This window comes from Miniopterus schreibersii (assembly GCF_964146895.1).
Source record: "Miniopterus schreibersii genome assembly, chromosome: 16".
Taxonomy (NCBI): domain Eukaryota; kingdom Metazoa; phylum Chordata; class Mammalia; order Chiroptera; family Miniopteridae; genus Miniopterus; species Miniopterus schreibersii.
This window is the reverse complement of record NC_138116.1, coordinates 11870693-11880894: the sequence shown is the minus strand read 5'-3', so window position 1 is coordinate 11880894 and position 10202 is coordinate 11870693. Positions and strand designations below refer to the sequence as shown.

The 10202-nt window shown below is 64.3% G+C and overlaps 1 protein-coding gene across 1 annotated transcript; it reads left to right on the top strand.

Moving 5' to 3' along the window:
- The first annotated feature begins 468 nt into the window (after positions 1-468).
- On the top strand, positions 469-9906 carry TBX2 (T-box transcription factor 2). The gene is made up of 7 exons (XM_081160908.1): positions 469-1236; positions 2324-2591; positions 3553-3699; positions 4879-4955; positions 5054-5217; positions 5650-6284; positions 8465-9906. The coding sequence occupies exons 1-7, from the start codon at positions 842-844 to the stop codon at positions 8912-8914; spliced, it is 2136 nt and encodes a 711-aa protein (XP_081017034.1). The 5' UTR covers positions 469-841; the 3' UTR covers positions 8915-9906.
- The last annotated feature ends 296 nt before the right edge of the window (positions 9907-10202 follow it).

The following is a 10202-nucleotide window of genomic DNA, read 5'->3' as shown; positions in this document are numbered from 1 at the left end:
CCGGCCTCTCTTTCCAGCACCCGCAGCCTCCTGAGCCCCCGGGCGGCGCCTCGGCCGGGAGCGGGGTCGGAGGCCAAGCTGGAGCACGGGCCAAAGCGTCCAGGCTGCCGGGCGCAGGAGGAGGGCGCCCCCTCTCCTCTCGGGGCCGTGTCAATGCTTTGCACTTGGGGCCGGCGTGCGGCCGGGGGTCCGTCCTCGGGGCGCTGAGACCCCGGCGCCCCCCGCCTCAGGCCCAGCTCGGCGGGCCGGGTCGGCCGGCCGGGCTTCCCAGTCCCGGCGCCGGCAGCCTCCAGCCCGTGCGCGAGGTGGGGGCCGGGGCAGGGGGAGGGGTCTCGGGGCCCGCTGGCCCGTCATTGGTTAATATTTTATTCTGTTGACATGTTTTCTTACTGCTGAGGCTTCCGACACCTTCTCCCCGGCCCCCCCTCCCGGCCGGAGCTTGGCCTGAGCTGTCAAAACCCCGCCCCCGGAGACCCACAATTGGTCCAAAAAGCGTAAAATCAGCAATCAAGGGGGGCCTGGCTCGTTAGCGCAGGGGATCCGAGCAGGGCAGGACATGTGAGATAGTCACAGTTTTCCAGAGATCACGACAAGATCTAACCAGTCGCGCGTGGTCACCGGCGCCGGAGCGGGCCAGCCCAGCCCAGCCCCGCGCAGAGCCCCCGCCACCCCCGCGCTCAGAGCCCCGCGCCCTCGCCGCGCGCCGGACGGGGAGCGGGAGGAGCCGCCGCCGCGCTCGCCACCCGGGTCGCCCTTCCAACTCGCGCGCCGCCGCCCGGGCCGGGGGTCCGAGCCCCGCGCCCCCGGCCCCGGCCCCCAGGCGCCTGGGCCGGATGTCCCGATGAGAGAGCCGGCGCTGGCGGCCAGCGCCATGGCTTACCATCCGTTCCACGCGCCACGGCCGGCCGACTTCCCCATGTCCGCCTTCCTGGCGGCGGCGCAGCCTTCCTTCTTCCCCGCGCTCGCCCTGCCGCCCGGCGCGCTGGCCAAGCCGCTGCCCGACCCGGGCCTGGCGGGGGCGGCGGCGGCGGCGGCGGCCGCGGCAGCAGCGGCCGAGGCGGGGCTGCACGTCTCGGCACTCGGCCCGCACCCGCCCGCCGCGCATCTGCGCTCGCTTAAGAGCCTGGAGCCCGAGGACGAGGTGGAGGACGACCCCAAGGTGACGCTGGAAGCCAAAGAGCTGTGGGACCAGTTCCACAAGCTGGGCACCGAGATGGTCATCACCAAGTCCGGGAGGTAGGGCGGCCCGCTGGCCGGAGCGCGCGGCGGGCGGGGGCCCCGACAGCACCGGCCGGCGCCGAGCCTGCCGCTCGGTGCTCCCGGCTCCGGCCCGGTGCCGCTCAGCTCCCACAGGCCACCCAGAGACTTTTCTCGTTTGGCACCGAGCGATATTTTAAGAACCTGAAACATCAAAACCTCCCAAATGAAGTAGAACGAAAACGTGCTCCTCCGGAGTAGTTCCGACCGTCCCGAGTCCCGGAGCCGAGGAGGCCCCGCGGCGCGGCCCCGGCGGGGCTCGGGCTCCGCGGCAACTTCCCGGCCCCGCGGCCTTGCCCCTCGCCTCCCAGTCCGGCTTGGAGCCCCGGGGAGATCCAGCGTCTCCCGGACTTTCCTCTGACTCCGGACCCCAGAATGGGACCCGCACCCCGGGAGACCCGGGCCGGCCCGCGGGTCCCCGCCGACCCCTCCGCTCCCGACAGCGAGCGTGGAGCGGGCCCAGCCGTGGCCCTGACCCCGCGGGGAGCCTGGTCCGGCCCAGGAGCGCGCGGCTCCCGGGCGCACACTCCTCCAGGCCTTAAAGCCGGGAGGAAGCCACAGCCCCGTCCCTCCGCCCCTCCACCCGGCCTCGGACAGTCCAGGCCTCAGGCTCGCCCGCTTCCCTGGACCTTCAGGGTCAGGGTCCTCGTTGGGCGCTGTAACCCAGTCCCCCAAACAAACATCCTCTGAGTTTGTTTCCGGGCGCTTCGTCCCAGTGGGTATACCTCCCGAACGAATTTCAGGGAGATTCAAGAGAAGCAGTTGTATTTTCAGAGGGTCTGGGTTTCTTTCCTGGACATTTCCTCTCAGATGAGGGTGAAAGAGGGTCACCAGATCGGAGCGTAGGGCCATGGCAAGTCCTATAGTAGGAGGGTCTGGGCAGCAGAAATGGGATTTTCCAGGAGTAACCACCACAGGTGGGAGTCTCCCAGGCAGCAGTAAGGGGGCAGGACAGCAACCCCAGGGAAACCCCGGTGGGGAGGCTCCAGGCAGTGGTGTGCATCTGGGGAGAGAGTCCAGGGACAGAGCTGGGCCCCACGAGTCTTCCCCTTTCCCTTCCTCGCAGGCGGATGTTTCCTCCATTCAAGGTGCGAGTCAGCGGTCTGGACAAGAAGGCCAAGTACATCCTGCTGATGGACATTGTGGCCGCCGATGACTGCCGGTATAAATTCCATAATTCTCGCTGGATGGTGGCCGGTAAGGCCGACCCGGAGATGCCCAAACGCATGTACATCCACCCGGACAGCCCGGCCACCGGAGAGCAGTGGATGGCCAAGCCTGTGGCCTTTCACAAGCTGAAGCTGACTAACAACATCTCCGACAAACATGGCTTTGTGAGTGTGGGACAGGCTTGGGGATGGGGGGCCGGAGACCGCACCTAGCACGGCAGCCCAGGGCTGAAGAGGGAACCAGGGGGATTTCCCAGAGGGGCCCGCTGGTGCCCTGCCCAGGTCACTGCCCAGTGGTTTATGCCGGCTGGGCCTGGGCCCAGAGGGCTCTGCTCTGTAAGCGGGGGAGCGGCCGGGTAGTTCCAAGCTGCTAACAGTCTCGGCTTGGGTCAGGCCTTGGAAAAGCCCTCCCTGGTGACCAGTGGGATGCAGGTGCGCCTGGGACTCCGCTGTGCAGCCACCGGTCTTTAGACGTTGAGCTTGGAAGGCCTGCCCATGACCTCAGCTTATTCTCACCCTTCCCCAAGACCGGTGTTCCCATTTTTCTCCCCAAACTAGGAGATTTGAAAATTAAATCAGCTCCCCATGCCCTCTGTGAGACTCCCTTCCCTCCTCCCACAGGCAGATGCCGACCGGGAGGAGAGAGTTGGGGGTTCTCGCGGCTTCTGCCCTAGCCAGGGCCCCAGCCAGGGCCCCAGGGAATGGGATGGGGCAGTTCATGGGCAAAAGGGACTGCCTATTCGTAGTTAGGGCAGTCGGTGAGCCCCAGAGTTCCCAGTCTTCTCTCCGTGGGTTTACTAGGGCTTAGCAGTAAGCCCAGGAAGAGAGGTTAAGAGTGGAGTTGTGGAGGGTTTCTATTTACTTTTATTTCTGTTTTCAACTGGGGTAAATATTTTTTAAATAGAGAAAGAGAAAAACTGAAGAAAATTGAAAGAGAAAATAAAATAAATTATAAACGAGAAAAAAAGCAGAAAAGACAGGAGAAAATAGCAAAGGAGGCGGGGGAGGGAGCAGGGAAAGCAGAACCATGTGAGAGGCAGAAATTGAAAGAGGTAGGGTCCCCAGAGATTAGAAATGCCCCGGCCAAAGGCCGAGGGCTGCCGGCTGACCTGCGCCCTCCCCGCAGACCATCCTGAACTCCATGCACAAGTACCAACCCCGCTTCCACATCGTGAGAGCCAACGACATCCTGAAGCTGCCCTACAGCACCTTCCGCACCTACGTGTTCCCCGAGACCGACTTCATCGCCGTCACTGCTTACCAGAACGACAAGGTGCGGGGCGTGGGCGGCGGGCCCAGGCCCTGCACCGACGCCCCGCAGCGTGCGGGCTCCCACACCCCACTCACATCCGCGCGCACCCCACCCCCCGCACCCACCCCGCTCCCGAGCACAAGTCTTTCATCTGTAAGCGCAGCACCCACCGAAACCCCCCAGGCTCCCTCCCAAGTCCACGACACGTACACACACGCTCCCTGGGGTGTGCAACAGCTGGGCGCTGGTTGAGGTGGGGATGTTTACTTAGCAATTAGCAGAGACTCGGGGCAGCACTGACAATTTTACATTTCATTCGTTTATTTCTTGGCTCAGGGATGGGAATTTAAATGCAGAGAGTGTGCCCAAGGCAATGTGCCCAGGCTCTCCCTAGGCTAGGAACCCCACGCTAAGAACCTGGGGCCTAGTTTTCACTCTCCTAGGGGAGCCAGAGGTCGGGACAGGTGACGTGCCCCCCAAAGCAACCGCCTTTGGGCCAGGCCAGGGCCCCAGACCTCTTGGGGAGGCGCTTAGAGACGTTTCCTTCAAGCCAAAGGGCTTTTCCTGCTTTCTGCCTGTCTACCCCCTCTCTCTAAAGGGGCAGAGCACCACGCCCGTTAGGTCGGTGCCCGCGTGCACCGCTCTCGGGTGACCGAGAATGTTTGAGTGTCCCGAGGGGCGTTCTGTCTGTCTTTGTGAACCGATGCACCTCCGGTACGCGCGCACCCTTTGGGGCGCCCTAGATACGCGCGGAGGCATGTTTATTCGTTTGCTCTGTAGGCGCTTGTTTTGCGTGTGTGCTGGTGTGTGCGGGCCGTGAGTGGGACCCGTCTTTATGTGTCCACGGACCTTTGTTGTTGTTCGGTCTCTGTGCGCGCCCGCTCAGGTGCCTGCCGGGCCTGTGTGCGCGCCTGGGCCTGTGTGCGTGCTGGGACAGATTTCCACTCTGTGCGCACAGCTTTGGGCCTGTGTGTGCAAGTGGAGCGATTTTGCCTCGAATACTTTGGAGGAGAGACCCTGTCGCTTTCCTAGAGGCCTCACCTCGCATTTGGGCTCAGAGCTGCCCATCCCCGGCGGGAGGGTACCAACTGGACACTCCCGGGCTCTCCTCTGGGCTGGCAGCCGCTGACCTCGGGATGCCCCAGGCCGGGCTTGGAAGCGCCGCATCCTGACCTGGCGCCGCTCCCTCGGTCCCCGCAGATCACGCAGCTGAAGATCGACAACAACCCGTTCGCCAAGGGCTTCAGGGACACGGGGAACGGCAGGAGGGAGAAAAGGTGAGGGGGCCGCCGGCCTGTGCCGCGGCGGGCGCCTGGAGGGGCAGGATGCGGGGGTGGGCGAGCGCCCCCGACCCGCTCCCTCTGTTCATCCCCAGGAAGCAGCTGACGCTGCCCTCTCTGCGCCTGTACGAGGAGCACTGCAAGCCCGAGCGCGACGGCGCCGAGTCGGACGCCTCGTCTTGCGACCCTCCCCCGGCACGGGAACCGCCACCGTCCCCGGGGGCAGCGCCGAGTCCCCTCCGCCTTCACCGCACCAGAGGTGAGCGTCAGGCGGTCGGACCGGAGGTGGGGGAGGGGGAGGGTCTCCTCGGGGCGCGGGCCCTTTGCTCTCCGCCAGGTTAACGTCAGGTTAACCTTAAGGCCGGGGGAGCGGCAGCAGGGCGTCGGGGATGGGGCTGCCCATCTGGACGCCCCGTCACGGCCCCTCGTGGCCAGAGGATCCGGCTGGACTTGGAGCTAGGTCCCTGGCGCTGTGTGCCTCCCGCAGCAAAGGAAACTGCTGGGCTCGGTTTCTCCCACTGGATATAAGGGGTCTCGGGTTAGGCGACCTGCCGCCTCCCCTCGCCCGACGAGGACCTCGGAGCCTTGGACTCGCCCTCCCGACGGCAGGCCTTTCCAGGCCCCGGGAGCCCAGAGAGCCCTCGCGCCCGCCTCTCCCCGGGCCCTGTAACCCCGCGCCCTCTCCCCGCAGCCGAGGAGAAGGCGTTCGCCGCGGACAGCGACCCCGAGCCCGAGCGGCTGAGCGAGGAGCGCGCGCGCCCCGCGCTAGGCCGCAGCCCGGCCCCGGACGGCAGCCCCCCTCGCCCGACGGAGCCTGAGCGCGCCCGGGAGCGGCGCAGCCCGGAGACGGGCAGGGAGCCGGCGGAGAGCGGCGGGGACGGCCCGCTCGGCCCGCGGAGCCTGGAGAAGGAGCGCGCCGACGCCCGGCGCAAGGACGAGGGGCGCAAGGAGGCGGGGGAGGGCAAGGAGCCCAGCCTGGCGCCGCTGGTGGTACAGACGGACGGTGCGTCCCCCCTGGGCGCCGGCCACCTCCCGGGACTGGCTTTCTCCGGCCATCTTCATGGGCAGCAGTTTTTCGGGCCGCTGGGGGCCGGCCAGCCGCTCTTCCTGCACCCGGGACAGTTCGCCATGGGCCCCGGAGCCTTCTCCGCCATGGGCATGGGCCACCTGCTGGCCTCGGTGGCGGGCGGCGGCGGCACTGGCGGAGGCGGCGGGCCGGGGGCCACCGCCGGGCTGGACGCAGGCGGGCTGGGCCCCGCGGTCAGTGCGGCGAGCAGCGCCGCACCCTTCCCGTTCCACCTCTCCCAGCACATGCTGGCATCTCAGGTAAGGCCTGAGGCCTGGCGGCGTCACGCTGGAGGGAGGGGAGCAAGGTGGGGGCCGGGGGGCGTGGGGCTGAAGGGTGCCGCAGGTGCTCGGAGATTGTAGCGGGCAAGGACTCGGTCCTGGGGCCTGGGAGGACCTGGTGTGCGCTCTCCAGGCCACCTAGGCGCAGGGGTATTAAGACTGTAGGTCCGGAGTCTGGCCAGGGCGCTCCTGAATCCTGTGTGACCTTGGGCAAGTCCCTTCCCCTCTCTGGGCCGTTTTCTTCCCAATAACCACGTAATAGAATGAGGCACCCATTAGGTTCTTCCTGCTCTGACAGACTGGGGCTGCCCCTGGCTTTTGTGAACTCCACTTTCCTGGCCTCAGGACGTTTTTCTTGGGAACAAAAACCGTTGGCTCACTGTCAGTCCCTGAAAGGCCAGGGTGGCTGGACAAAGACAGTAGGACATTTTGCAATATTTTCTGGGCAACTGACCACCAAAATGACCCACGTCCAGGTGTCTTTTTCAGGCCCTCCAGGAAGTCCTCTGACCTGACAAAGGACAGGGCTGTTCCTTCCCCCACCTCGGGCCTCCTGACTCCCCCAGCCACGCATCTCAGGGAAAAGGAGCTCAGTTCCCCAGGCCCAGGTTGAAACTCTGAGCTCCCAGGGGAAAGTTTATTAAACCGTGGCCAGCAGCAAAATAAGGAGATCGGGTGAGGAGAGCGGCCTCTTTGGTTGCTTGGGTGGAATAGTCCCTGTGGAAAGATGTGGATTCTCTTCATTCATTTTCTTCCCTCTGAGGTTTCTGGCAAATTGAACCCTTGAGATCGTATCTTACGGGAAGGAAAATAGGAGTTCAGGTCTGAGAAGGCTCCTTGGGTTCAGAAGCAAATATTTTTAAAGTGGGGAGAAGAGATTCTGTTTAAATAGGTTTTAAACAGAGCTCAGGGAGGGGCGGTGTGGAGTGAGTGTTCGAGGCACTAACATCACATACCTAGGGCTCTGAGCTGGCAAGGAAGCTTCTGGAAAATGGAGTTCAGGGCTTGGAGGTGGGAACTGAACCCTTGGTTCTGTATGTATGTGAGTGCCTCCTCCCCAGACAAATTCTGGTGACCATCATGGGCACCGTAGAGGTCATGGGGAAGTGACGGCTTCTAGACACAGCCTGGTCAACAGGTGCAAGGCCAGGGTGAGAGTACCCAGCACTCAGGAGGCATCACTTGCTACACTTCTAGTGGTTAACTACCCAAGCCAGGGTAGCCCACCCCTGGCCATCCGGCAGAGCCAAATGGGGAGATCTGATGCCAACCTCCCTCCTCCCAACTTGGGATTCCAGATCTGAATGCCCAGTAGGCCTTGACCTTCTAGGAAGGATATTTTTTCATTTCTGACTAAGCTACTTTTTTTCTTCCTGCCTGAGCCAGGCCTGCGTCTCCCTAGAAGCCCCGCACAGTCAGCTCCCTGCCCTCCTCCCCATACCCACTTACTCTGGGGAGTGAGCCATTATTTCAAAGGTCAGATAATCCAAAAGTCGGGCCTCACGGACTCGGGCGGTGTTTATCCAAGGTTTCCTGGCTACTGTGCTCTGCACAGGCAAAGACTGCATTCCTTCCTCAGCTGCCACCGAGGTGCCGCCAGGAGTTCTTTATAGAATATTCAGGCCAGTTTATAAACTGATTGGCATCTGTGCCCTTCTCCTGGCCCAGGCAGAGACCTCTGAGCAGGTGGGCAGGCGGGGAAGTTTTACAGAGCTCCTCCCTGCCTGGGCTGCCTCAGCCCTCTGGGGCACCTGCAGGTAGAAGGGCCCGGGAGGCCGCTGTTCTAGGTGAGCAGCACTTCCAAAGGCAGCCGGAGCTGCCTGCTTGCCACCTGGCCCCACGCCTGCCCCGCTTCCTCCCTCCAGGCCTTGGCCTGTGCTAGTTTAGCCACCTGGAATGTCCCTCCCCTTACTCCCGCTGGCACAGAGCTCGCGGTGCCAGGCCTTTGCGGCAGCCTGAAGTGAGCGCCCCTTGTAACTGGGCCGGCCGTAGCATTACTGCCTCATGCCCAGCTGCTGCTTGGGGCTGTAGTTACCTGAGCTCTGGCCTCTGTTCCTGAAACCGTAGGGCAGGGAGTCCTCCTTGCAGCACCCCCCCCCCAGCTCACCCCAACACCCCAGGCAGGATGCCTAACCCCTGCGTTGTTCCGTTTCTTCCAGGGAATCCCGATGCCCACTTTTGGAGGCCTCTTCCCCTATCCCTACACCTACATGGCGGCCGCCGCGGCCGCCGCCTCCGCCCTGCCGGCCTCCAGCGCTGCGGCTGCGGCCGCGGCGGCCGCCGGCTCGCTGTCCCGGAGCCCGTTCCTGGGCGGCGCCCGGCCGCGGCTGCGCTTCAGCCCCTACCAGATCCCGGTGGCCGTGCCGCCCGGCGCCGGCCTGCTCACCGCCGGGCTGGCCGAGGCCTCCAAGGCTGCGGGCGGCGGCAGCCGGGAGCCCAGCCCGCTGCCCGAGCTGGCGCTCCGGAAAGTGGGGGCCCCTCCCCGCGGGGCCCTGTCGCCCAGCGGCTCAGCCAAAGAGGCGGCCAGCGAACTGCAGAGCATCCAGAGACTGGTGAGTGGGCTGGAGAGCCAGCGAGCCCTCTCCCCCGGCAGGGAGTCGCCCAAGTGAGGGGGCTGCCCAGCCGCGCCGCCGCCACGCTGGCCTCCGGGGCTGCCCGCTCCTGCTGCTTGGGACCTGTACAGCACAGAATGGGTATTTATTTAAATAAAGGAGCAAAAGCGGGCTGCAGCAGCCGGAATAGAGTCCTGACCAGCCAGCGGGGGTGGGGTGGGGGGCCTGGGACACTGCCCTGAACCTCGCAAGGAACCCCGCTCCCGGGATCACAGTCGCGTTGGGGCCACTGGACTCGGTCCAGATTTGCTCGTGTCAAGGTGGCATCGTCCAGGTCCTCCAGTGCTGTGGGGAGACCTCATCTCCCGCCCAGCGGTCTCTTCAGGAGCCAGAAGGTGCAGGGGTTAGAGGTGGGAGCTTCGGAGGGGAGCCCCAGAGGCCCTGGCCTCCTGCCTGGACCCTATGAGAATCTGGGGTGAGGGGTGCTGGGGTCCATGAAGACAAGTCAGTGTAGACTTGAGCCGGGAGGGACCTGTTCTTTCAGTCCCCCAGCCCTGTCCCCAAGAGGCAGGCGCCCCTTCCACCCCTGGGTCAGCGGAGGGAGTGGCACTTCTGCCTTGATTCCCAGGGAAGAAAAAAAAAAAGATATTTATAAAATAAATGGTAATTTGTGTAAATAAGCTTTAAGATTCCCAGAATATGCAAATTGGTATTAATTTATTCAAAGGTGTACATTGCTGTGTACATAATATTTAGAGATTAACTCATAGCATTTAATTTTTCTTCCATTTCACCTGAGCATCTATATTGTACAGGGCTGAGGGGGGCGTCCTCGGCTGCAGAAGGCCCGCCCCTGGATGAGCTCCCGCCCCCACCCCCGCCCAGCCCCTCGGCCCCTCCGCCCGGGCTCTGCTCGCCTGGCCCGCTGGCTCCACCTCAGGTTTTCACTTTTCGCTCCGGAGCGAGACGAAACGACAAAAGAAAAACAAAAACAAAAAATGAGAGAAAACAATAAAACGCGAGAAAACAATAAAACGCTACGATGCGAAGTGAACGGCGCTGTGCGCTCTGTGGGCCGCGCGGGGCTGGGGCGCAGCAGGCGCACTAGGGGGGACCCAGGGCTCGGCGGCTGCTGCACCCCGGGGCGGCGGGCGGAGCTGCGAGGCCGGGCGGCGCCGTCGCGGGCCACGGCCGGCGAGTAGGCGCCAGGCGGCGTCGAGCCCCCCGAGCCCCCCGCGCTCCCAGCGCGTGCTGCGCCCCAGGCCGGGGCCCGGGCTCCCTCTGCTGGCCACTCACCTCCGTCCGCCGCTCCAGCCGCTCCGTGGGCTCCCGGCTCCCTTGCTGG

Coding starts and splice junctions, on each gene's coding strand:
- TBX2 (XM_081160908.1), top strand. CDS start 842: ATGAGAGAGCCGGCGCTGGCGGCCAGCGCCATGGCTTACCATCCGTTC. Junction 4,956..5,053: donor AACGGCAGGAGGGAGAAAAG/GTGAGGGGGCCG, acceptor GTTCATCCCCAG/GAAGCAGCTGACGCTGCCCT. Junction 6,285..8,464: donor AGCACATGCTGGCATCTCAG/GTAAGGCCTGAG, acceptor CGTTTCTTCCAG/GGAATCCCGATGCCCACTTT.